General features: G+C 47.9%; 1 protein-coding gene across 6 annotated transcripts; it reads left to right on the top strand.

The window, feature by feature from the left end:
* Window positions 1-1,255: 1,255 nt before the first annotated feature.
* Window positions 1,256-24,961, top strand: LIMA1 (LIM domain and actin binding 1). Of its 6 annotated transcripts, none has more exons than XM_054001999.1 (11): window positions 1,256-1,327; window positions 4,472-4,607; window positions 6,536-6,581; window positions 8,501-8,899; window positions 13,203-13,311; window positions 14,132-14,292; window positions 16,599-16,703; window positions 18,492-18,549; window positions 18,827-18,939; window positions 22,246-22,379; window positions 22,757-24,961. In XM_054001999.1, exons 2-11 carry the CDS (start codon window positions 4,489-4,491, stop codon window positions 23,760-23,762), a joined length of 2,250 nt encoding a protein of 749 aa, XP_053857974.1. In that variant the 5' UTR covers window positions 1,256-1,327; window positions 4,472-4,488; the 3' UTR covers window positions 23,763-24,961. The 6 variants fall into 6 exon arrangements, with proteins under 6 accessions (XP_053857974.1, XP_053857972.1, XP_053857975.1 ...); XM_054001997.1 differs by having other exon boundaries at window positions 13,200-13,311; XM_054002001.1 differs by having other exon boundaries at window positions 1,258-1,327; window positions 8,501-8,623; window positions 13,200-13,311.
* Window positions 24,962-26,949: the final 1,988 nt, after the last annotated feature.

Genomic DNA, 26,949 nt, shown 5'->3' with positions numbered 1-26,949 from the left:
GAAGACTAATAAGGAAAGAAACACCTAAAGAAACACAATGAATTGTTCAGACAAATCCCTCGAGGAACTGCAGGACGGGCCAGGAGCAGCACTGGTGTCCTGCTAAGGAGCACAGGGATGTTCTAAATCTCAGGAATGCCGGGTGACTCATTTGGCTGCTGAAGCCAATTTCTCTTGTTTCCAAACAAATGAAGGCTGCAGGAGACCCAAACACCAGGCACGGGCACAGCTTCCCCCAGCACAGCCCCTCCTGAGCCCTCGGGAGCCACGGCGGGGTCGAACCCCAGCTCTGAGACCCCTCATTCCACTGAGACCCCTCATTCCTCTGAGACCCCTCATTCCACTGAGACCCCTCATTCCTCTGAGACCCCTCATTCCTCTGAGACCCCTCAATCTACTGAGACCCCTCATTCCACTGAGACCCCTCATTCCTCTGAGACCCCTCAATCTACTGAGACCCCTCATTCCACTGAGACCCCTCATTCCACTCCCACTTTACCACGTTTGGGGAGCACCTGCGGCCAAAGGCGAGCGGGGGGACAAAGCCAAGCCAGGGGGACAGAGCCAGGTGAGGGGGACAGAACCAAACCCGAGGGGATAGAACCAAACCCGGGGGGATAGAACCAAGCCAGGGGGAGACAGAACCAAGCCAGGGGGACAGAACCAGGTGAGGGGGACAGAACTAGGCAAAGGGGACAGAACCAAACCAGGGGGACAGAACCAGACGAGGGGGATAGAACCAAACCAGGGGGAAACAGAACCAAGCCCGGGGGATGGAACCAAACCAGGGAGAAACAGAACCAAGCCCAGGGGGAAACAGAACCAAGCCTGGGGGATGGAACCAAGCCGGGGGAGACAGAACCAAGCCCGGGGGACAGAGCCAAGCCCAGGGGAGACAGAACCAAGCCAGGGGAACAGAGCCAGGCGAGGGGGACAGAACCAAACCCAGGGGGAACAGAGCCAAGCCAGGGGGACAGAACCAGGTGAGGGGGACAGAACCAGGTGAGGGGGACAGAACCAAACCCGGGGGGAACAGAACCAAGCCTGGGGGACGGAACCAAGCCCGGGGGGAACAGAACCAAGCCCGAGGGACAGAACCAAACCAGGGGCGTGTCCCGAGGGCCCGGGGCGTGGCCGGGGGCGTGGCCGCGCGGTCGGGGCCAGGGCCAGTGGGGCCGGGGGCGTGGCCGGGGCGTGGCCGGAGCCGCTGCCCGTTGTGCGGCGGGCGCGGAGGTGCAGTCGCCGCCTCGGCCGGGACAGGTGTGTTGGGACCCGTTGTTTCTGCTGCGACAGGTGCGGCGGGATCTCCCTGGTTGCGGCGGGACAGGTACGTGGGGCGCGGCGGGAACACGACACGCAGGTGCGCTAGGATCTGCCGGCTGGGCCGGGACAGGTGTGCCGGGACCCGCCGGCTGGGCCGGGACAGGTGCGGTGGGACTTCCTTCCCCCCGGTTCGACCGGGATAAAAGCGCGGGGAGGGGTCAGGACCCCCGGGACCTCCCTCCCGACAGCAGAACCGCCCGGGGCTGGCCCCACCGCGGGGCTGGGCCGGGCCGCGGGTGAGTTCGGGCCCCGCTCCGGTCATCCCTCCCCGTGCCCGGCAGGGGCACCGGGGCTCGGCCTCAGCGGCAGAGCTGACCGGGGGCTCGAGGGGCCGCAGCCTCCGGCTCCCGGCGGGTTCGTGCCCGGGGCTGCAGCGGTGCCCGCGGGTGGCGCGTTCCTGTGGCCACTTGTAATGAATAGGCCACTTCCACTTTGGGCGAGTGCTAGTCAGTTTTCCTTTCGGGATCTTTCCACATCGAGGGATTTATAGTCTGCTGTTAGACTCGTGGGTAAAGCTATTAGAGATAGATTTGATGAGCTGTGCTAGATTGTGGCTCAGTCACAGTCCTTCCCTTCCCTAACATCTGGCACACCTCTGGCATCCCTGTCCCCATCTCCTCTGGACTCTGTGCCACCTTCCACAGACCCTGCTTCCATTGCAGCAGGCAGAACATTCATAGTCTTGTTTAAATCTTAATATGTGTTTTCTGAAACTTCTCTGAATAAACCATTCAGGAGGAGCAGTAAAGAAAGCCCAGAGATACTTGAACATGCCAAAACTGTAAATGAATGAGAAAGTGCTAAGAATGTGGAATGGCATAAAAATGTGGGAGCACGAGTTTCAAGGAATGTCAGAGTTCTGTTTCATGTCATTTATAGCAACTGAGATTCCAGATAGGCTGCTTCTCTTTCCAGCTGAATGTCCCAGCAGCAGGTGCTGACTTTATAAAGAGATTTTTGCTTAAACAGGCCAGATTAACTCAATGTGGCTTTGCTGGAGAATGACAGGGAAGCTGAAGACTGCAACAGGGAGAAGATGCAGCCCTGGACAGGGCTGGTTGGAGATGCAGTGGGATGCTCAGGCATCCAAACCAGGGTTATTTTCTGAACAATTAGATTCAGTTTTGTTTCTCAGTGTTTTACTGAACTGTTCCTCCGTGTGTCAATGAGCACCTGTTCCTTGTGCCAGGGGAGCTCTGATGAATGCCCCGCTCCTGTTTCCTGGGCACAGCTGACTCTGCTCTGTGAAAGGCCATTTAAACTGCAGCGGGGCCTCAGGTGAGCTCCCTTTGGCTCAGGATTAGTCATAAAACAAAGTTCAAACTGTGGCATGACACGGCTCATTCAGCGTTGCTCTTTAACACGGACAGAATTCTTTCTGTGGGATTTTCCAGCAGTAAATTCTATCTGTGATCTCTCTGTGTGTATTCTCAGGCTCCTGGGCATTGAGACTGGGGGCTGCATTCTGCATCACAGAAATACTGGGTTTATTTGTGTATGCAGTATGATTTTTAAAAAGGGAGAAAGTGGAAATGAGATCCTTTGTCTTTGTGGATGGTGATTTGTGCTGTTGTCAAATGCAGAGCACTCTCAGTGCAGCCTGGATGGAGGTTTGCAGGGGACTTGGTGATGCAGAAAGTGTTCAAAAAGGCAGAAATTTCAGAAAGTGACCCCAGTTTGGGTTTCTCTTGCTGGTTGGAAGGAGCTCTGTGTGCCTTTCAGAGGCTGAGGCTGCAGGTAGCTGCACCTGGAAAGGCAACACTGATAAGTGGTTTCAGTGTGTTTCAACATCCCCTCAAAACCAGCGTCACTTGTTTGCAGCGATAGTTCAACCTGCGTGCCTGAAAACTCCACCAAAATCTCTGTTCTGATAAAACCTGTCCTGTCACGGCGTGCTGTTCTCTCCGGGACATCAGAGGAATTATGGAATGTGAGAGAAAGGCCCATTCTTCCTGACTGCATCTCCCAGGATGGAGATGTGTTCACCTGCCACCTGTTCCAGGCAGGGAACAGCACTGGAGAGGCTTTTCTGTTCCCAGGGCTCCCATTCCAGCACTGGGAGCTGCCAGACTCTGCCTGTGCCCCTGGATTCTCCTGGACTGAGGTGTTGCAGAATCCCACACCTCTCATTTCTGAGCAGGTGCATTCTGTACCTGTGAGGATTTCAGAAACGTCATCTTTCCTCCCTTTGACTGGCTGTTTATGCCACCTTGTCTGAAGGTGTTTCTGTTTGTGTGTGGCCAGTTTGCAGGCAGACCTGGACTCGCACTGGATCCAGAGTTCCGTGACTGTGCAAATCCGTTAAAGGAATTAATGGAAAATGCAAGGAAGAGCTCAGCCTGCCTGGAGCTGGCATTGCAGGGTCAGTTCACGCCCTTGCCACAGGCATTGTGTGACATGGGGCTAGGGATAAAATAAAAAAGGAAAGGCGTTGCCCTACAGGCTTTATTTTTGTCTTATCAGAGAACTCTTTAAATTAATCTCCCCTCCTTTCCTCCTCCACGAAAGAAAACTATGTAAAAAATAAATCTGATATAGTCTTGTTGGCTTCTGTGGTGAAAAGCTGGACAAAATCTCTTCCCATTTCCAGGAGGATGGGATGGTTGGAGCTGTTTTTTAGGTAATTAATACTGTTTAAGAGATATTATGGTAACTGCTGCGACAGGAGGGGCACAGCTGCCTCCATGAACACGAGACTTGTTTGAGCTCACAGAGGAAACGCTGCTGTGCTGAGAGTGAACACAAGAGTGAATGAAAAATGTTTGTATAGTAATTACATCCTCTTAGTTTCGTAACTCAAGCCCTCTTACATAAATGCCAGCACATTTGGTTTGAAACCGGAACAAGCGAGGGCACTTTGGGGCTTCCTGGAGCTCCTCTGTGTGTGTGACACAGGACTGTCACTCTGGCATCCTCTGGCCACAGCTCTGTGTCCACAGCTCCCCATTGTGCCTATGGCTTTATCAGGGCACCATCTCAGTGGCATCTGCAGAGGAAATTATAACTGTTATCTGCTGCCTTTTTAAAGTCACTTGATGGATGAGATCCTGAGGGGTCGGGATTGGTGGCGCTGGGGGCAAATCACTCGGTGGAACTTCTTTTCTGCCCACAGTTCCTATTGCTGACACTGTTCCTTCCTCCTGAGCAGGGATTTGGGGAGATAAGATGGAGCCTTCCCCGTTCAATAGGAGGCAATGGACCTCCCAGTCCCTGAAAATCACTGCAAAAGAGCTTTCCCTGGTCAACAAGAACAAGTCCTCGGCCCTCGCAGAGAGGTTCTCCAAGTAAGTGCAGTGGGGCTGGGGAGCACCAGCTGTGTGTGTAGGTGACAGCTGGCACCTTGAGCAGGGACTGCTGCTCTCACAGTTGCTGCACAGACACCCCAACGATCCCCCCCTGTGCCTGAGAGTGTTGCCCAAATGCTCCTGGAGCTCTGGCAGCCTTGGGACCGTGACCATTCCCTGAGGAGCCTTTTCAGGGCCTGAGCACTCTCTGGGGGAAGAACCTTTTCCTGATACCCAGTTTAAACCTGTCCTGACTTAGGTAGAAAAGGAATATTAAGCTTCCCTTTTCTCTGAGAGATGGCTAAAAGGTTAAACTCAAACCATAAATATTGTACACCCCGAAAACGCTGAGTGGTAGTAACCAATGCATTCCCTGGAAAAGCTTTTATTTCCTTAAGGAATTATATAGGCTTTAGCTGGGGTTTTCAGTGTGATTTGGGGAACTGAGTCTCTGAGGCTCTTGCTTTAATAATGTAACAAAGTTTTGGAGTATTTGGATCTTGAGTGGGGCAAACTTTATGGACTCTGCAGGAGAGGGATAGTTACACCCCCACAGCTCCAGAGTTCCTCTGTGGATCTCTGGCCCGGGGAGAAGCTGTTTGCTGTCACCACCTTGTTAAGGTAATTTATTCACTCGCTGAAGCTTGATTACAGGACCTGGTCATCTTGCTAAATGTTGATAATCCCTTGAAAAAGGCTTACTGGAAGTAATCCAAACTGCTATTCCTTAATCAAGTAGTGTCCCTCTACATAGGTGGGGTCATTGCCTTGGAAAAACACAGTCCTGCTCTCTGGCTCTGCCACCCTGATGCCCACAGGGAGGAGTGTGACGTTTAAGTGCTGTTAATTAAATATTTGTATGTGAAAACGTTTTTCTCCATCCCACATAATCAGTGTTGTCAGGTCAGAGGCACAAAAGGCAACAGCAGAGATTAAAAAAGTGCCCCTTGCTGGGCTGACTCACAGATTGAGGGCTGGGACTCCTCAGTCATCCTCTTGTTTTCCAGGTGCTACTTGACTTTCATCTGTGTTCCTCTTTGTTTCTTCTTCCAGTATTGATCCCTCTTCCTCCAGCATCACTTTCTCAGCACGTTGTGTTCAAATTTGGACCCTTTATAGTGCAGAGATGTGGGTTAGTGTGTTTGCACAGATTAAAGAGGAGCAACAGCCTGTGACACACTCACTGCTGTGTCACAAGCAGAATTCCACAGATAAGGGAAACAGAAACACCCTTTGCCCAGGCAGACGCTGGGTTCCTTCTCCCAGAAAGGCAGAACTCTCCTTGAAACGGCAAAATTTGTCATTTTCACTAATTTTCATATTTCAAAGGCCAAGTGCAATCACCTTGTGCAGCGTGATAACCAGCGAGGACTGTGCAGGGACTTGCCCCCAGAGGGGTGCAGATTGCTGGGAGTTTCCTACAGCTCCTTAAAGGACTTTGATTCATGATCCAGGGTGGCTTATCTCCAGAGGGCTCTGATGGCTCAGCTGCCCAGGAGGCAAATGCTGAATGGGGGCAGTTCCCAGCCCACAGAGTAAAATCCTCTGGCACTTAGGGAGATTTTCGGCATGTGCCAAGCTGGAATTTGTTCTGGTTCAGCAGCTGCTGTATAAAGAGCTGAATTATTCCTGCGAGGGGGCACAGCAGACAGCTGGGTGGCGGAAACAATACAGCTATTCCAAGGTAAACGGTCTCTATTTGGGAATCGGAGTGCTTAGGGAATGAAAAGTATTAATGGGTGTTATTATTGTAAACTGGATGACTGAAAATGTGTCTGTCACTTGGCTTTGTGTTATCTGCTGCTGTTTGTCCAGCCTCTAGTTTTAGTTGATCCAGGAGGTGGGGAAGAAAAATCTCAGCTGTCTTCAGGAGCATTCAGTATTCTGGTTAAAACTTGGGTTTTGTTTGTTTTTTCACTCTCTCAAAGGTATCAGAAAGCTGCAGAAGAAGCCGCTGCTGAGAAGAAGAGAAGTGTAAGTGTTTTGTACAAGTGTTTGTTTCCTTGGGAATAAGCACAGCCTGCAGTCAGGATGGATCACCTGCACAAATGTTGCTGTGACAGTTGATTTTTGGAATATCAAAATTGCTGCTGTGTATCCTACAGAAAACCTGGCTTAGACATAGGCTTTGCTTTTGCTCCATGCTTTTTCCCAGTGTGGTGGAAAGGAAAGGAAATGAAGTTTCTTGCCCAGAGCTGTGTTGAATCACCAATTCTCTCCTAAGCAAAAGGTAAAATGAGTTAACCACAAGCCAGGAATACCCACCTCCTGTTCTTAGCTCTTCCTTTCTTAACTAAATTTAAAAGTGCTTAAAAGGAGCCTCCAAGCCACCCCAAAATCCAACATGTGTCTTTGAGAGCTGTAGGATCTTCTCTGAAATGACTTCCAGGGCTGCAAATGCCCCTGGATGAGGCAGCACCAACCTTTTTGGCTCTGTTACAGCCCCACGTTCCCTCCTGTAACCTCCACTGCACTCAGGTGTTCAGGGGTCAGGGAACCTTGGATGAAAAGGGTTGCAGGGCTTTGTCCTGGTCCTCAGGGTAATTTGTATTTTAAAGCACTGCCAGTATTTTCAGGATCTATGGGAAAGTTGCTGCCTTGATTTCCCTAATGCTTGGGGAGCCTCTGTTTGGGATATAAGTGGGATAAGATAAGTATTCTAAAAATTACTTTCCAGTCTTAAATTTTCTTCATTGCTGTGCTTGTCAGTCAGTCTTCCTGTGATCAGGGAGCAGGCAAGTCTCAAGCAGGAGGGACTTGTGTTAGGAAGCATGCTGGGACTCCGGAGGTGTTCCTGCAGAAACCTGCCACACATTTATCAATATTTCTGTTCCATTACAATTTTAATACTTTCTTTTCAATACAGTCAGCAAACAAACTGATGGTTTGGGGGTTTTTTTGTTTTTTTTTTTTTTTTTTTGACGTGTAAGTGGATTCAAGTCAATTTGCAAAGCAGCGTTCAAAATGTGACCAGAAGAGTAATAGGGTGAGAGACTTAAATCCCAATATAGCTGCTAATGCTGGTTAATTCCTGTAAGCCCGGCAGCCCTGCTCCACTTGCAATGAGTTTGGAGTGGTCTCTGTGAGGGAGAGGCAGGAAACATGCAGTGGTGGCAGGTATTGGGTTGGAATGGCTCAAACATGGGCTGGGCTGTTGCTCTGGGGACAGGGAACTGCTCGGGGCAGGAGTGGGCTGGGAAGCAGCTGGATGGGAGGTGATGCTGCTCCAGGTGTTCCCTTGGGGTGAGGCAGTGCCAGTGACTCCTGTGTGTGTCCCCAGCAGTGCTGAGTGAAATACAACAAAAATTCTGGCAAGTTGCTGGTTATTTTTAAACTGGGGCAGAAGGATGTTTGTTGTGGGTGCTTGGTTTAAGCTTTGGCTGTGTGGTGTAAAATCCTGGGCAGGTCTCTGGGAACTGAAGCGTTGCACAAACAGGTAACTCCAAGGATTTTTGTGGTTTCTGAGAGCTAGTTTGAAGCTTTTGGAAGGCCTGATAGCTGCTGTCTTCTGAAGACACTGCAGCGTTTGGCACACCAGGCATCTCCTGTGGCCGCTTGTGCTCCTGTTTCCTTGATCTGGGACTGGAGACCCTCCTAGTGAGGATTTGAGTCCCATTTCCTTCATATGTGGATTCAGGTCTTTTGTGTGGCATTTAACTCCTGGGGTTTGGCTCCCTTTTGCCTTATAAGGCCATTCCTGTTTGCTCACTTCCTGCCTTACTCCTGACTTTTCTCTTCTCCCCCCTCCTTCCTTCCCTGTCCTGGATGCTTTCTCCATGTGGCACAGCTGTAACTATTCACAGCTGGCCGGGAGCGGGGATCGGTGCTGAGCTTCCTCCTGCATGGAAAGGAAGTGCTTCGGAGAGCTGCAATTAACTCCTCGCTCTTTGCAGAACACAGAAAACCTGCCCGCTCACTTCACGAGGGGGAATCTGAGCGTGCTGAAGAAGAAGTGGGAGAATCCGGCGCTGGGAGCGGAGTCTGGCAAGGACACGGTCCGGAGCAGCTGCGCTGAGGTGAGGCACAAGGTCGGGAGCGGCCGCGCCCCTTCGCCATCCCCGGGGGCTGGAGCTGCCCCTGGCCAGCCGCAGGGTCCCGCTGGTGACAGCGCAGAGCCCCGCAGCCGCTCCCGGGAGGGTGGCGGCATGGAGAACTGCGTGAGAGAGCCGCGCCAAATGGAAAAGCCCGAAGCCAGCGAGAGGTCGGAGTCTCCGGGCAGGATCGAGAAGTACAACGTGCCCCTGAGCAAGCTCAAGATGATGTTCGAGAAGGGTGAAGCCCCTCAGCCCAAGGTAAGGATCTGTCCCTCCCAGTCTCGGAGGAATTAAAGCTGCTGCCTCCGCGGCATCAGGAAAATCCCGGGAGAGGGAGTGGCTCCAGCTATTGACTCTGCAAATATTGTGTTCATTGTTTCAGTGGAAACAACATCGTGGTGTTAGTAACTTACTCGGGCCACGCAAGTATGTGTGGGGTGCTCGAAGTTGTGGCAGCTCGTGATTGCTCGTTGGAGTAAAGTGAATTTGCTTTTGGTAGGGTTCAGTGGAAGAGGGGAAAATAAGCGTGGAACTTACTAAGTTTTGTAAAGTAAGTTGGGATTGTTTGTGTCTCCTGTGAAGATTACAATGAGGTATGCAAATGTGAATTGTATAAAATTAATGTGTAGGTGTTTATGTATTTTCTAATATACGAAAAGTAAGGAAGTTTTGTGTGAGCTCAGCAATCAGGACTGTTGCAGTCGAGATGAAGCACTAAGAAGTGAGAGTTTTTGATATCTGTATCACTATGAGTCGCACAAACTCACACACACACATACAGTGAAATACTCCAATCCTTTCCTTGCTCTTCCCTCATCTTTGTGTCTTACAAAATGTTTCGTATCGGAAAAAAAAAAAAAAACCTCACTGAGGGGAAACGAAGCCGAGATGGCCGGAGCAGCTCCTGCCCTCACTAGTTTTGACTTGCAAATGCTCAGGGCTCGCATTTTTCTTCCAACTGCTCATGAAATCTGATCCCGCATGTGGACTGCAGCCGGCGTGTCCCGGGGGGAATTGCTTAACTCCGAAATGAGTTGCATATGCTGGGGGCTTGCAACACAGTCCCGAGGCCTCGATGCTGGTGGATTTTCCAGTTTTCTCATAGTTTCCTCTCCTCCTGGCTTTGTTTTACTGCGACTGGTTTTCTTGAAGTATTGACTAAAACAAACACATTTTGGAGAAGAGTTGTTTCAATATGTAATAATTTAGGGCTCAGAGGAGCAACTCGGTGTTAAAGGGAATCTTGGGTGTGTGTGAAGTCATTTCACAACTTGAATTTTTGGAGGCTTTTGTCATGATCTGAGAGCTGCCCATGACAGACCTTCCCTGAACTCTTGCTGTAGGATTAATCACTCAGAATTCCCCAGGAATTCTGCAGATGGGCTTCGAGTAACTTTATCTCAGCCTGGGGAATAAATTGTTTTGGAGCTGAGTGAATCTGAAACTGATCGTTTGTCAAGTTTAGCAATTCAAACACCGTTGAAAACCAACTAGACCCAGTAAACACCATCCAGGAGGCACAAAACTGGTCGGATTTGGTTCAAAATCCCTACTCCAGGTTACTCTGGTACGGTAGAAGGGAAGAGGAGTGATCTGAAGTTCAGATGGGTGGGGAGAGGGGGCGTGTTTGGAATTCCATTCCTCATTCTGGGAATTGATCTGTGATGGGAGGATTGGGTCGGTCGGGGCACAGAAGGGAGCTGTGGTGACCCAGGTGTGGCTCAGTGAGGTGGGAGCCACGACAGCACTGCAGCTCTGCAGTTGCCTCTCCCATTTATTTCCTGTGCTTTTTCCTGAGCGAGGCTTCATGGAACCGTTTCGGTGGAAAATTCCTTTCTGTCATTGAGTCCAACTGTAAATTCAGCTGAGAGATGGCAGTTTTCCTTGGACTTCACTGAAGACTTGATGCGTTGGTGTTGTCAGAGCTTTGCTGGCAAAACCTGTGTGTGAACTGAGCAGCACCACGGCTGGAGGCTCGTGGCAGTGCTGATAAATCAACTTCCATGGTTGCTGGGGCAGGGATCCAGGTCAGAGCCTGGACTTCCTGATTCCATCTCCCCCTTTAAACAAACCTACTCTCATTTTCAGGATTATAAGTTAAACCTCGTCATTTATTCGCTCAGTCTCCTGCAATGGATAGGAGGCAGATCTTTTATTGCATTTTCATGGAAACAAACTGCTCTAATCCCATCAGGGGCAGGCACGGCAGCCTGGATTGGTTCAGCACTAAGCAAAGACTGGGACTGATAAAAGACCTGATGTTCAAAGGATTCTTCCTGTAAGTGATAGTGAAAGCACACCCAGGGAGAGAAGGATCAGATCTGCAACATTTCTGAAAAAGTTGTCTCGGGGCTGGTTTGTGTTTTTCCTTTAAGGCAAAACCTGGCTGTGGTGTGAGGTGACCTCGTGGCAGGGTCGTGTCTGACACAGGTGGTTTGTAATGAAATAGGTGTAACCTTGATTTGGGTTTTTGCCCAACTCTGTGCCCCAGGCGAAGCTTTACCTGTGCTCACGGTGCTTCTGCACTTGCCCACGTCGGAGAACTTGGGGCTTTCCACACACCAGGAATATTTTGTCTGCTTTCCAAAGCAGCAGCAGCATCTGTGCCCTGGGAATTGTGGCCCAGCCAGAGTGACAAATGCCTAAGGGGGCTTTCTCCATGTGAGAGGAGTTACCTTCCATGAGCCATGATCCTGCTGATTCCCTGCATTGGTCAGTCCAGCAGTTGTGATGTGGAAAGTCCCTCATCTTCTGTTAAACGCTTTTCCTTTTACTTTCTTTTTTTTTTTTTTTTTTTTTTTTTTTTTTTCCCCAAGATAAAGCTGTTGATAGAAAACCTACACGTATTTGTAGGATATTTGTAGCTCTACTGAATATTTGTAGGTTTACTGAAATCTCCCTGACCTCTAAAGCTTTTGCATTCTGGTTCTTGGGATTCCTACTCTTTGTAGATCTATTGAATATTTGTAGGTTTTCTGAAATATCCCTGACCTCTAAAGCTTTTGCATTCTGGTTCTTGGGATTTCTACTCTGTGTTCTGCAGCTCACCCACAGAAAAGCTCTTCAGGTGAAGTTGTAACACCTGCAGATGGCAAAGGTGAGGTGGCAAAGGGCAGGAGGAGGAGCTGGCAGGGCTCTGCTGGTGCCTTGGAGCACTCTGGCTGCTTCTGCTGATTGAACTTTTCCTGATGGACCCTTTGGACCCCAAATTTCTGAGCTGCAAGAACCCCAGACTCGTGGGCTCGGGGTGATGTTGAAGGGGACGTTGATTGAATAATCATCTAAGAATAGTTTTCATGCAATGAGGGACCTGCAAGTCTTTACAAGTGTGCAGGCACTCCCAGACCTGAGCCTATTGGTCAGCACAGGACTTGTCAGAGTTAAAGCTCTTTTCCAGTAAGAAAAGTTACCAAAGTCTTAAACCACAGAAATAGAAACTATTTCCCGTGCTAATGGAAAATGAGGTTTTCCAGCTGCATTTTCCTTTCCTGGTAAAGTTGCTGTTTGTATGGAAAGCAGCCTGATTTTTCACAGTGATTATCTTACACTGCAGTTCTGCAAAAATAAAACTTTGGAATTTCCTTCAGTTTGGTGACCAGCAAATAAAGTCTTTGGAACTGAGGGAGACTGTGTGGTTGGAGCATCTTGCCAAACCTGCCTTTTTCTCTACAATAGCCTCAATCTGAATTCCCAAATGTGATTTAACTCTTCCTAGAGAGAGAACAGAGGGTCCAGCACCTTCTAGGATTTTATAGGCTGACTTTCAGCCCTGAATACATCCTACCTTGGTCGAGTCCAGTTTAACTCTGTGCTCAACAACTTTTATCAAAGCTGCAGAAATTTATTTTTGTGCTTTCTTTTGTTGAGATTCAGATTCTGGGGAGTTGGTCTCAACAAATAAGAATAAAATCTGATTGAGGCAGCCAGAGCATCTGTGTGGTGCTACCAGGACACCCTGTCCAGCTCTGCAGCAGAGAGTGATTATCCTGGAGATCTGAGAATATTTATCTCTAACACTCCTGCTTAAGCTTCAGCCTTATCAGATCTAATTAGGGAATTATTTGGTACCAAATGCATGAACTATCCAAATCAAAACAAATAACTCTAGATAACTTTTATTACAACACTATTAATTCCTTTTTCCGTGGCTGAAAATGAATGCAGATTTTGGATAAGTGGTTCCTTGCATCCTTTTTCTGATTTTAAATTTTCACACAACGACCGTGACTATTGGCTTCAACAGAAATTGCATGAAATGCAAAAATCTAGACTGAAGTTTTGTATATGTAATGGGAACGACCTAAAAATCTGATCTTTGTGGTCCTTTTAAACCAAGAGAACTTCCAAAGGGCACCCACTGACCTCTTCAAGAAAGTGTCTCCCAGGTGACAGAGGGTCAGGTACTCTGTGATCAAACTTTATATTGGTTAAATAAGATGTTACCTGCTAGACTTGTTTATTCCAGTAAAGCAGATTTGCTAGTGACACCTGTGCCTCTTAAGGGATTACCCAGAGCAATCCCTGTGGCCAGGCAGCTGATGGGAGGGTCTGTCCCCAGCAGGGCCCCCGGGAGCCGCGGAGGGCGGCCGTGGGCAGGAGGATTTCGGAGAACAGCCTCTCCTTGGAGGACTTCGATGCTGCCCAGGGAGAGAGGAGCCACAGCACAGCAGGTCAGGAAACCTCCGGGCTGGGGTTTGGGTGGGTTGGTTTGGGTTTTGTTTAACAGATAAATCTGTACAATACATGAGGAGGTGTCCAGGGAATGGCTGGACGTGGTGCTCAGTGCTCTGCTCTGGGTGACAAGGTGGGGATCAGTCAGAGGCTGGACTTGCTGGTCTTGGAGGGCTTTTCCAATCTCAAGGATTCTGTGAAATAACTTTTGCCTTTCCAAAGTGGAAGGAAGTCCATCAGCATCCCATTTAATTAGTGAAACCTTGCTGGGAGTTTTAAATCATTCCACTTCTCAGCATGGGAAAAAACCAAGGCACAGGGAATAACCAACAAGATAAGGAACACAGCCCATTCTTTCCTGTGTCTCAATCCTAGAACTAGTTTTAATAGTCAAGGTAACTTAGGAAGCAGTGAACACACAGTCAATGTTCCTTCTGCCTCCTTGCTTCAAATTCAGTCTTCATCCCTCCTGTCCTGGCCAGACACAGGGAGCTCCTGTGAGCTTTGACTTAAACCAAACGATGTGTTTTTATCTGTTTGGAGACCTTTTTCTAGCAAACCATTTGCAATCTTTTGGGGTTTCCACCAATGGCTGGCACAGCTGCAGCTGTTCCCTCGGGTCTCCCTCCTCAGTGAAACACATTGCGTCCTCGCTGGCGTGATCCTGGAGGGAAGGGCAATGTGTTTATTCTCCCCAAAAAGGATCTTAGTGAGTGTTCTGAGAGTTATCTGTTATTCATGTTTGGTTTTGTTTTGGTTTTTTGTTTTGTTTGGGTTTTTTTATTTTTGTTTTTTTTTTGTGTGTTTTTTTTTTACCAGGGTATCTTGTAGAGAGCAGTGCAGGACTCAGCCCAGACAAGGCAGAGAGCAGGAAGAACCTGGACATGCCCCGTTTATCAGAGACATCAATAAAGGACAGGCTGGCCAAGTACCAGGCAGCTGTGTCCAAGCAGGGCAGTTCCTCAGGCATCATTCCCATGGTAAGTCTTGGTTTGTGTGGAAGTGAATTTCTGTCCCAGCCTGAGACTGGAAAGGAGATCTTATGGAAACCAGGCTGCTTGAGGGTAATGCCATTCTCTTTGGAAAAGAACTCTCTGCCCATAGGAGTAATTTCTGATGAAGAGTTGCCTTTACACACTGCAGGAAGAAATAAGTATATTTGCATCTTCCTGGAATAATGTTGAAAATTTTCCAAGGAATTAATTACTGGCACCCTGACCGAGGTCCTTCTGAAGCATAGTTGACATTCTTTTTCTTTCTGAGTGTCTGTAGCTCTCTACATGTTTGTTGTTTTTATTTAAAAAAGAAAACTCAATTCCGTGTTGTCCAGCAGCTCTAAGCTGTGGGAAACTGAGGCACAGTGAGATGAAGTGACTTGGTGTCACACAGTGCTCAGAACCTGGATCTCTTGGCCTGCAGCTTTGGGATCTCCAGTCAATTTTCCTTACTTTTGCTGTTCACCTCCTTTCAGGATTTCTCAGCACTCTCTGAATCCAATTAGACTCTTGCAGTGAATGAACTTCTGCCTGTTTTGCAAATATTTGACCAGGAGCTGAACAATTAATGAAGTGTTAACAGCTGCAGAGGTTTCAGGAATCTCAGCTTTTGTTAAAAACTGCTTAGGTACATTTGCTGGAAGTTTCTGATACTTTTGCTGAATGATGGGAACTTACATTGCTCAAGTATTACTTTTATTAACCAGAGTAATAGATTTGAAGAGAAAAGACCCTTTTAAGTTGGGAAACCTGCCCTGGAAATGAGAGCCCGAAGTGCTGGTTCTCCCTCAGAGGAGAGCCTGCTTTCCAGGAGTCTCTGTGCAGAGCCAAGGGCTTCTTCTGAGCTCAAAAGATTCCTGAATTTCATCTGCACGTGGGTCCAATTCCCCAGCTGTGGGAGAAGGGTCAGTAAAGCCTTCCCTGCCTGAATGGAAAGTCCTTGCAGCCACTGCAACAAATCTGATTAACCTAATTGCCCATTTCTGCCTCCTGTGCCTCGCCCGGTCTTGTTTCCTGATGCCTTTTCCAGTTTGGGGCTCAGAGTGGTGGCTGAGTAACCAAATTCTGTCCTGATGGTAAGAAATTTGCCATTTCTCCAGAGGCTCCTGTTAGCAGCCCCCCAGTGCTCCTGGTTTAGTGTCAGTCCAGCCTGATGCCCTCAGGATGCCCCATTTGGGCACAGTCTCTTCCCATTTTGACCTGGCACGTGGATGAGGGCAGTGTGAGGTGGAGCAGACAGGGGTTCCTGAGGCCAGTGTTTGCAGTGCCACTGTCCCAACAGCAGCCCTAACCTTGGGACCTTCTCCTTCCCTGCTGGCAAAGCAGCCAGGGCTTTTTTGCTGTGGAAATGCAGGGTTTGTGCTGCCCTTCTCACACCTGGGCTACAAAGGAAAGCCAGAATCTCTCTTGGGAAGAACAATTTTAGGGCATTGTGGTGTAATAAGGCCTGGATTAAACCTGATGGACACTTGGTTCCAGTAGGGATGAGGAACAATCAGTTCTGTGTGTTGGAAGGGGAGGGAAAGGTGCTGGACAGCAGATCCAGAGATCTAAGCATTAAAATTCCAACATTTGGTACAAACCCCTTGGATGTGGTTGGTTTTGTGGAGATTTGTTTCCAAGTGCAGGAAGATGCTGGTGCTGGCATGTGGCTCTTTCTCTTTCATGTCACAGAAGATGCCTTGTGAAAAGCATGAGGCTTCCAATGATCTTGTGTCCTGTGGCAATGAAAGAAACACGAGGTTTCACTGGATTTTATTGGTTTTAAAGTCTGAAAGATCCTTCTGTGCAAGTCTTCAGTCAAGCAGTCTTCAGTTCTATCAAGAACAAAAATCTCAGGAAAATAGAGTCAGGGTTTGGACTAGAATTGAAGCAAAAGTGGGATTTGCTTTTATGTCATATTGTATTTAGCAATTACACTGTCCTTTAGGCAGTGCTTGTCTGGAAATACTTGTCATTCCAAGTGAAAAGTTAACTTTTCTCAAAAAGGAAGATGTGGATTGAGCAGGGAATACTTAGGAGTTGATTTTAAACAGGAATTTGGAAGAAAAGGGTTGCTCAGGAAAACACTGGCATTACCACCTTAGACCACAGTAAAATTCTACAGCCCAATCCTGTTCCCTCACTAGAATATGTCACTTAACAAGTGGCTGTGCATTCTTATGGCCCTTCCTTCAATTATCACTCCACGTACTAGAAAAACAGTTTTTAAAACATTTCAAGAAAAATCGAAAGCAAGTGTTTTCTTAGGGGAAAAGAACCTGTCACCTTTCCAGTGCTTTGTCCTATAGAGTGAGATTCAAGCCAGTGAGAGTGAACTCAAGAATTACAAATCTGGGCAGAAGGAGAATATGGCACCAATTGAGGACTCCAGTTCCTGTCAGGATGGGGAGAAGGTAAGATGTCTGTGCTGGTGGAGATCAAGGGCTTCATTTTAAGTGGAACTGGCTGTGGAAGCACAGCTGACACACTGGCTCCATGTTCCACATGCCATCTGGGAGCTGAACGTGAGCAGCTGATGCAGATTAGTTACATGCTGCAAAGTTCCTGGTTTTTAAAAATTGTTCTTTTTAGAACAATTTAAATTGTCTCTGAATTATAAAGACAGCAAATGTCTGTGGAAGAGAATGTCTACAGAGATAAGTTTTCTGAGAGAGTTTTTCTGTCTTGGTAGGTTTTTTTTATGGTGGGCTTTTATATACAAAAAATCCACACCAATTTAAAAAACCCCATGAGCAGCTTTGTATGACCCAAGTCAAAGGAGTTTGTCACTGTTTCTTCTGCATTTAGTGGCTAAATTTTAGGGTAACTGAGAATGGCACTTTGGGTTTGTTCCTGGTTTTGAGCTCCAGCTATAAATTGAGACTCTGTAAACTGGACTCGAGCATTTGTTCCCTGAACTGGGGACGGCAGACGGGATAAAAGTAGCTGAATAATAATTGGGGTACTGTGTATTCCATCCAGGCTGAACACGTGGCAGCTTAATGCCAGGAGGGCTTTTAGAGCTTTTCAGCCTTCCTTGGGCAAGGGGCCAAATCTTTGCTTTCAGCTGTTCCTCAGAGACAGCTGAGCAGCTTCATGTCTGACTGGTGGAGGCTGCTTCCTGCTCCAAGGTGAGTTAATTAAAAGAGCACCTGTTAAATCAGAATGTCTCCCTGTCCTGAATGGAAGATTTGAATAAAATTTCTTGTGTTCAGCTGTAATTGCAGAGTTACTTGTTGAGGTGTGCAGGTGCAATGAGAACCTGAATAGAGCATTGTTTGGGAGCCAGGATTGTCCTTTGGAAGGGACGTGGTGAACTTGGAAATGAGCCTAATTAAAACTGCTTGTCGTTAGTGTCAGAAATGGGAATCCTCTGGCAAAAAGGAAACAAAAGACACTTCACTCTGTCATTTTTCACACTGCACCCGTGGCACATTCAGTAGCCAGGCATGTGTGACTTCAGCAGCCTCAGAACACGTTCGTGCTCTGCCCAGGACGCTGGGGTCCAGTTCTGGTTTCAGCAGAGCACAGGATGTTAATACATGTGACTTGCCTCCTCATTACCTCATTAATTTACAAATTTCAGTTGCTTGCAATGGACTTCTCAATCACTGAGGTGAATTAGTGATGATTTGCAGTTAATCTTGTTACAGTACTTTAGTTCCTGAGTGTAGCTACTTAAAACTATTTGATTTAATAGCAATAGTGCCAAGTGTAATAAAGAGTTATACATCAAAGGCTTTATCCTGTAGCAGGTTTTGTTATTTTGTTCTTTTTTTTTTTTTTTTCCCCAAGAGCAGAGTCTCTGCTGAAATGTGTGAATGTCAGAGATTGGTCAAATGTTGGAGGGAGCCACGAGATTTCCAGTAAATGTGCTGCTTGGGGTCAGGGGATTTGTCAGTGAGAAAACCTGGGAGGAACCTCAGCAAATCAACAAGAATTTCTGAGGGTTAATAAAGGTGTCCAAGGAAACAGAAATCTGATGTTTGTATGTGTGAAGCCTGTGAGGGTGTCTGCCTTGTAGCAAGGACTCTCTTGACACTCAGCTGGACCCTTTTGTGCCTCAAAAACAGCTCCTTTCCTGAGCCACCCAGGTCTCTCCCTGTCTCCCTGCTCAAACTGCCTGGTGCCTTCCTGGAGCTGTGACTGTTCAGATCTCAGAAGGTCAGAGGTTCTCATGGTCTCATTTTTTTCTCTTGCAGGTTTCTGTAGGTGAGAACAGCTTGTCTTTGCACTCTGGTCTGCTGGAGGATGGCCATGGTGAGCCCTATCAAATGATTAATTAATTAATGAAAACTGTCTTGTACTAAAAATCTGTCCTGTGCCTAACACACACTTGTTAAGAATTTCTTTCATGTTTAGAAGTTCATTTGCAGCTGTAATTTTAAGGCATTTGTAACTCCTTTTGCCCTGCTTGAACACTTTTAAGTGTAGCTCCTTCACCATTGAACTGAGATTCTGATGGGACTGGTGAGCATAAGCTGCCCACAGTTTAAAGCCATTGTAATTGCCTTTTCTCCCTCCCCTGCTCCCTCAGCTGGACAGTCGGAGAGCGAGGCAGAAGCTCAGAAACCTGTCAGCTCCAAGCAGCAGAACCTTGGTGCTAAAGCAGCTGGGCAGACAGAGGCCTCCCCACCGAAAGCCGTGAAGGTAACGCAGCTCTTTAGTCTCAAACCCTGGTTGTGGCAAGCACATTTCTCTCTCTCTCAGGATTTTTTATTGAGGTGCACAGAGAGAAATGAAAGAGAAAACAATTTCTATTTCTACTCCTTGTTTTTCTCTTGTGGAATGTATTTAGAGAATTGTTTACCCAGAGTGAGTGCTTGGTTGGATCATGGTGGATTGTTTGGTCCTGACAGCCAGTCGGATCCACCTGTGTCTGGGCTCTGGAGAACAGAGTCACGAGTTGTGAGTTAGTTAGATATGATAGTTAGAGAAAGTAGCATGTAGTATTTAGTATCCTCTTTTATATAGCATATTAATGTATTATAACATAATTATAATAAAGAAATCATTCAGCCTTCTAAAATAGAGCTAAACATCATCATTCTTCCCATTGGGTTCACCAACATCTACAACACCTGGTGAAGGTTAAAACCAACTGGTTAATACTGAAACCCTAAATGTGCTTAAGCATAAAAGTCTGGGCAGTAACTGCATCAATACCTGCTCCGTCCTCATCAGAGTGTGATTGTGAGGGCACTTTAATTCAGGGTGGAGAAGCACTTCCAAGCAGCCAGTTTTTTTCCCGAGACTGGCTGGGAGTTGCTTGTCTCTGTTACACCCCTGTGACAGAGGCTGCTTCCCTTCAGTGTGGCAGAGGGGCTCGAGCAGGGGATGGTCTCAGGGCTTGTCTGTGCTCCTGGAGATGGGCCCTGAGGTCCTGGCACTGATCTTCAGAGCCTTAGCAAGCTGGGATTTGGCTTTGCACCTCTTCCAGCTGCTCCCAAGGTAACTGCAACTGGTAGTAACTTCATAGTGAGGACACCGTGGTGCCTGACTCTATAAAAATCAGGTTTGGCTTTCTGAGTATTGAGTCTTTGATGTTACAGTTTCTTTAGGGAGCGATAAAGCAGATGGAGAACTTTGGGACAAGGATGTATTTGCTAATCTGATTAGATAAGAAATGGCAGCACTGGACATTTTGGTCAGGCTGTACTTGCTCGTCACATGTGTTGTCTGGGGTCGGGATGCTGATTCCCTAGGCTGCCACACACTTCCTGGCTCACTCCTAAGGAAACAACTGGGCTTTTGTTGTTTTCCCCATCTTTGGGAGGAACAGCCCTGGGCTCAGAGACTGGGGAGATCTGGCTTCCCAATGTGCAAGGGAGAAATGCCAGGATGGGAAATCTGAGCTGCCAGTGAGAGTTGTGAGATCCTGGTCTGTGACACAAAACCTGCATGTCCTGGTGCTCTCTCTTGATATTATCAAAACCATTTTAGCCTTTTGCCCAGTTACTGCTTTGGATGCTGCACTGTGTGAGATGGAAGCTTCTGTTTATTCATGCAAGGTTCCTATTTGTCTCTTCCAGCTTCTGTCTCCTGTTCTTGGTTCCTAACCTCTCCTCCTGCCTTCTGCTTCCCTCCTAACGTGAGCTCAACTCTCAGCTTTCTCTCGAGTCCTTTTTGTCATTATTGGGCCTCATCTTCCTCCTGTAGCTCCTATTTGTAGTACCCTGGAAAGGAATTTCTGTCTCTTCACAGCCCAAAACGCCTCTCCACAGACATAGGGCTCATTGTGTACAAGTAAGTCCCTCTCCTTGGATGGGGATGTGATTGCAGAAGCACGTGCCAGCGCTGTTGTGTCACCGTGCAAAACCAATGTCCTTGTGCAAAACTGAGCTCTCAGGGAGAAAACTTCTCGATGGGCAAGCAAATTCTTGCTGCCTTGCTCTGTGTGGCAAGCAGGGGTGATTAGATTTTTGTTTGCATCAGTAAATCTCTTTTTTTTTGGTTTTTTTTTGAGGTTTCGTTTAGTGACTCAAGCCGCAGAGTTTTGGCAGCACCTAGAAACTGTGGATTCTTTTTCAAAAGAAATTCTGAATTTTGTTAGTGAAGCTATTATCACAGAACTTTAATCTACTGTAACTTCAAGCAATGCCTGGAAACCCTGAAATGCATATTAAAATGGAATTAAATTGGCAGCAAACTTTATGGTTGTGACAAAGTGACTTGAGCTGGCTCCATCTTCAGCAATCTGCCCTTCCATGCTGGAACTTTCATTCCTAACCATTGTTTCTAGACTGTTAGAAACAAATTTCTGTGATTATGTCTTCCTGTGCCCTTCCTGCTTTTTCTTTAGCCATCAGAGTTTTCCATAAAGCTTTTTGTAAGTTTGTAGCAGGTAATTCTTTGCCAAGGAAAAGCCACACTTATGTCTGAGCACACCCTGGAGTGGAGGCTGGGCTGATAAATCACTTGTAATCAACATGCAGCCTCCAAATGCCAATGCTGGGTTATTTAATTTATCCTGTAAAGTGTCCTCCCCATTGGCCAGTGTTAATAATTTCAAGAAGTAAATGGCACCCACTGACCTTTTCTCATGGACAATGTTCTTGCTTCCTCGATGCTGCCTGAAAACAAAGCTGTGCTCACTGCTGTGCAGCAGGGACACTCAGCTCCTCAGTGCTCAAGTTTGTCCTTGCTCTAAACCCTCAGGAAATTCAACAAGCACGTAAGAATTGTAGCTGTTTAACCTCAAAGCTCTGCTCACTTTGAATCTTGAGCAAGTCTGGGGGGCTATGAGTCCTGAAACCTGAGTGGAGTTTCTTTGGGATAGAGCTGGAATTGTTTACAAGTGAAGCCAGGAGTGTTTCCTGCTGTTGTATTGGTGCTGAGACCATTTCCTCCTCTTTGAGAGAAAAGATTTAACAAAAATGGAACATTTCAAACCATTGGGCAGCCTGTTTCCCTCCTTTCCTCTCCCACCCTGTATCTTTTGAGGCTATTTCAACTCTTCTGGTGGACAGTGTCCCTGACTGTGGCAGGGGATTGGAACTAGATGATTTTCAAGGTCCTTTCCAACCCAAACCATGTCAAGATTCTCTTTTTCTGCACTATTTTTATTATTTTGGTAAGTCTCACACTGATTGTAATCAACTGGAATGCTTCATCATTCTCCTATCAATAAAAACAGGTTGCAGGAAAGGATGAGACAGCTTTGGGGGGACAGGCTCAGTTTTAGTGCTCTCATTGTTCTTTCCCAACCATTGCTCAGCGTGTGATGATTCGAGCTGTGGGATTCACTGGGGTGAAATCTTGGCTCCCTGTCGAGCCACAGCAATCCCGTGGGCCTGTCATAGCTTCTAACTGCCCACCAGACCCCCCCTGCACCATAATTAGAGAAAATGAACTCTCTGCAGTTCTTGAGAGTTCAGGAAGCCGTGCATGAACCCACGCCAAGTCCCCAGCAGCTGATGCATTTTCCAGTTAACAAACTTTCTCTTCCCCCTGTAGAAATTCCAGTTGCCAATGAAGGAAACCTGTGTTGGGTGTCAGAAGACCGTGTACCCCATGGAAAGGCTCTTTGCCAACCAGCAGGTGTTTCACATCAGCTGCTTCCGCTGCTCCTATTGCAACAGCAAACTCAGGTATGTGCACTGCTCCCTTGGCTGCCCTCTGGGAAGTGAATTTTCCTGTCCCAGCTGAGGGAAGTCAGGCCTAGCTGAGCTGCAAGTCACCATAATCCAGCGATTTGTGTAGGAGAGGTAACACAGGCCTCCTTCTGCCAGTGCCTGGTGCACTTGATGCCATTTTTAAACTCTTAATGTGATTTTACGTGGGGAAAAATAGAATGTCCAGCTTTGTAAAGAATTCCTAGAAAGAGCCATACAAACCCTGAGGGCTGTAAGCTTGTTTTTCTGAACACGTGGAAGACTGAAGTTGAATTTCTTCTGTAGCACAACTGAAACAGACGCTGGTGTTGGTGGCCCTGAGCTCTAATGTTTGCTCTGTGTTTCCTGAACAGCCTCGGGACGTACGCGTCTCTGCGTGGGAACATCTACTGCAAGCCTCACTTCAATCAGCTCTTCAAGTCCAAAGGCAATTACGACGAGGGCTTTGGACACAAGCAGCATAAGGAATTGTGGGCAGGTAAAACTGAATGCGAAGAATCCCCGGAGAAAACCGTCCATGGTGTGAATTCACCAGAAACTCCACAGAGCCCAGGAGTAGAGGATGCTCCGATTGCAAAAGTGGGAGTTCTGGCAGCAAGTATGGAAGCAAAAGCTTCAGCTGTGCCTGAAAGGGAAGAAAGACCAGCAGAAACAAAAAAGCTCAGGATTGCCTGGCCACCTCCGTCTGACCAAAGCATCCAAGGAAGTGCCTTAGATGAGGGCATCAAAGTACTCAAACCCAAGTGGCCTCCAGAAGAAGAGATTTCCAAGCCCGATGTGCAAGAGGATGTGGATCTAGATCTCAAAAAGTTAAGAAGATCCTCCTCGCTGAAGGAGCGAAGTCGCCCCTTTACAGTCGCAGCCTCATTTAGAACAATATCTGTTAAAGGGCATAAAAGAGAGAATTCACCATCTCCTTCCAAGGAAGAGAGAGACACGTTGAAAAGGAGTGAGGAACTGGAGAGAGAGGTTGTCGTAGAGAAAAAGCAAAAGGAAAAGAAGGTTGAGCATAGGAACATCCAGAACGCCGGGGAGGAAAATGTGGAGGAAGAACGGGAATTGTCTGGTATCAAAACAGCAGAGCACAACGTTGTCGAGAATGGCCAGATGAATGCAGACACAGATGAGGAAGAACACGCTACAGAGGAGCCAGAAATTCCAAAGGAAGAACTCCTTGAACCAAATTCTCCTAAACATTCCAGCTTAGCCAATGTTGTGACCGCTAAGGAATCATCTCCAAACCAGAATCGCAAATCCCAAGACGTTGGTTTTTGGGAGGGTGAAGACATGGAAGATCTATCCGTGGAAGAACAGATCAAAAGGAATCGCTACTATGAAGATGATGATGATGATGAGTAAATTGGCCTTTTACTAGAAAACTTGCTGCAAGGTGCTGGGCCTTTTGAAATGGGTATTTTTAGCTTTAACAAACAGCTCTCCTGGATGAAGTGATGCTGCACTGCACATCAGCATTAAGGGAATCTACCTACAAATTATCTCAGCTAGAAAACTCTGGAAGCCTGCAAATTCTTTAGGTGCATGGAACAAGTGTCTGGCTGTGGGACGGCTTCAGCAGGTAGTGTCTGTCCCCAGCATGAGAACAGAGCTGTTCTCTGTCTTACCCCTTGGAGCTTCAATAGGTATTTCACTAACAATTTATGGAATTCCATTGTACTTGCCGTGCTGGTGTGGGACAGGGCCTCTGGAACACACCACCCGTACCACTACAAATGCTACTGCAGTGCTTAGGGACCAACTTCAAAGGGACTTTCTGGCCTGCTTTAAAATGGTCACTTAATGCACTTTAATACATGGAAAGGGCATAACTGGGCTTTTTTTTTTTTTTTTTTAATAATGAAAGCCTTTCTGTGTGTAGTGTCCAACAACTGAAGCATCCTAAATTGAGTGCAATGTGAATTTTTGTCTCAAACCTGCCTGTGATCAGTTGAGGAGTCCCTGCACAACTGGAATGGTGCCCGTTGCTGGACCAGGTGTATTTCAGTGCTATCCCAGGAGCTGTGCTGGCTGCCAGGTCTCTGCAAAAGACAAGTGAACACTTTGGAGCAGCCTGCAGGGCATTACTTCTGCATTTCACACGCATTTGAAGTGGAGTTTTTTGTTTGTTTTGTTGTCTTTTTTTTTTTTTTTTTTTTTACTTGGGAGTTCTTTGTCATCATTTTAAACTGCAGATAAGATTTTTAAGGCCTTTTGACCACTTTGAAATCCTACTTATATCAAGCTGCCATAAATTTTTTCCTTACAGCTGTGAAATTGTGCTGCATTGCAAAAATCTCTGGAATCAGTGACACTTTCCGATTACCAGTGTTGAAGATCAGAACATTTTTTAACTTGACTTCATTTATTTTACAAATAATAAAATCTTGAATGGGGGGAGGAGGAGGCCCTTTTTTTTTTTTTTTTTTTTATTAGCTTTTATTTGTACTGTATTCTCAAGAGAATTAGATCTTAATGATTCTTGAGGTGTAAAATATTCTGCTTTCTTAACAGTTCTGCTAATGACAAAACCTTCAATAAAGTTTGGGTCATTTCCATTATAACTGAAGTCTGGATTCATCTTGTTTCACAAAGAGGCAGTGTTTAAAGGGTCATAGAACTGTCATGGAATCACGGTTGGGGTTGGAGGGGAACTTAAACCTCACCACATTGCACCCCCTGCCATGGCAGGGACAGCTCCCACTATCCCAGGTTGCTCTAAGCCCCGACCAACCTGGCCTTGGGCGCTTCCAGGGATGAGGCATCCTCTGGGAAATCCATTCCAGTGACCTACCACCTGTGGCCCTGAGTGTGCAGCCGCCTCCTGAAATTCCGAACGATCGAAGATGTGTCGCAGACCCAAGCTGCCCCCACCTCAAACCTGTGCTGCCCTGACAGTCCCAAGGGAACCCTACAAACTGACATCAGGAACCTGGGCTGGCCACTTTTCTTTCCCAGGGAAAAGGGCCGGTCTTTGTTTCCAGGGACCTGTGGCCCTGACTGGCCAGCCACCTCCAAAAATCTGAATGAACAAGGATGTCTCCCAGACCCAAGCTGCCCCCACCTCAAACCTGTGCTGCCCTGACAGTCCCAAGGGAACCCTACAAACTGACATCAGGAACCTGGGCTGGCCACTTTTCTTTCCCAGGGAAAAAGGCTGATTTTTGTCTCCAGGGGCCTGTGGCCCTGAGTGGCCGGACACCTCCAAAAATCCAAACGATCGAAGATGTGTCGCAGACCCAAGCTGCCCCCACCTCAAACCTCTGCTGCCCTGACAGTCCCAAGGGAACCCTACAAACTGACATCAGGAACCTGGGCTGGCCACTTTTCTTTCCCAGGGAAAAAGGCTGATCTTTGTCTCCAGGGGTCCAAGGCCCTGCATGGCCAGCCGCCTCCAAAAATCCAAACGATCGAAGATGTGTCCTTTTCCCTGTGAAACAAAACTCACCAGCCCAGGTTCCTGATGTCAGTTTGTAGGGTTCCCTTGGGACTGTCAGGGCAGCACAGGTTTGAGGTGGGGGCAGGTTGGGTCTGGGACACATCCTGCACCGTTCTGAATTCCTGGTGGCGCTGGCCCAGTCAGGACACCGGTGCCGGCCCTTGTCCGTGTGAACAAAACTCACCTCCCGCAGTGGCTTGATGTCAGTTCCGAGGAGGCGTCTGGCACTCCATGGGCAAACTGAGTCCAAGTTGCTGGCAGCTTTGGTCTGGGAGAAATCCTGCGCCATTCGCAATTTTAGGAGGGTCCCCTCTGAGTCCCCATCCATGTCCCCTCATGCTGCCCTCACTCCTCCCCACTTTGCAGCCCCCTTACCCCCCATGTTTCCCCCTAGCCACGATGGAGATGATGACACAGAAGCTGCAGCCACTGATGGCACCTCAGGGCTCCCAGGTTGTGCCAAGGCATAGCCCCCAACCCCAAAAACCTTGTTGGGGGATTGGGGGTGCAGCCCCCCGAAATCCCAACACTCCCTTCCCCGTTTTGTACCAGTCCCTGGAATAAAGGAGAGATGGCTCCGAGTGGGATCTGGGGGTTTTTGAGGGGTCTTGAGAGGAAGAACTTGGGGTATGGGGGGGGTCTGCCACAGCTGCACCCACAGAAATTGGTGTCCCCCAATCCCCCTCCCCACTTATATGGGAGCCCTTCCTGGTTTTGGGGTCTCCCCGACCTCCTTACAATTTGGGACCTCCTTGCAATCCCTTCCAAGTTTTGAGACCCCTTTTTTGACCCCCAAATTTCCTCTGTCACTCCCCCCATCCTTTAAGGCTTTGCAGGGACTGACCCGGGACCCTCCAAACCCCTGAGACCCCAAACTCCCCCCCACGGGGGCTTTTTGCCCTCCCCCAGGGGTTTCTAGTCTCTCTCCCGGGGTTGTCCCCACCCTCTGCTTGGAGAACTTCCCCCGCCCCCCATTTTTGTCACCCCCTAAAACCAACGCCCAGGTCCCCCAAAACACAACTTTATTCACAGCCCGGCCCCGTCCATGCCCCCACCCCCCCCCCCACGGGGGGTCCTGGTGTCACCTTCCCCCCGCCCCACCCCGAGGGTCCC

Source organism: Vidua macroura, chromosome 34 (genome assembly GCF_024509145.1).
Source record: "Vidua macroura isolate BioBank_ID:100142 chromosome 34, ASM2450914v1, whole genome shotgun sequence".
In the NCBI taxonomy this organism is placed as follows: Eukaryota; Metazoa; Chordata; class Aves; order Passeriformes; family Viduidae; genus Vidua; species Vidua macroura.
The sequence above is the reverse complement of the archived record's forward strand: the minus strand, read 5'-3'. Positions and strand labels throughout refer to the sequence as shown.

Coding starts and splice junctions, on each gene's coding strand:
- LIMA1 (XM_054001997.1), top strand. CDS start 4,489: ATGGAGCCTTCCCCGTTCAATAGGAGGCAATGGACCTCCCAGTCCCTG. Junction 13,312..14,131: donor GAGGAGCCACAGCACAGCAG/GTCAGGAAACCT, acceptor TTTTTTTACCAG/GGTATCTTGTAGAGAGCAGT. Junction 14,293..16,598: donor CCTCAGGCATCATTCCCATG/GTAAGTCTTGGT, acceptor TTTGTCCTATAG/AGTGAGATTCAAGCCAGTGA.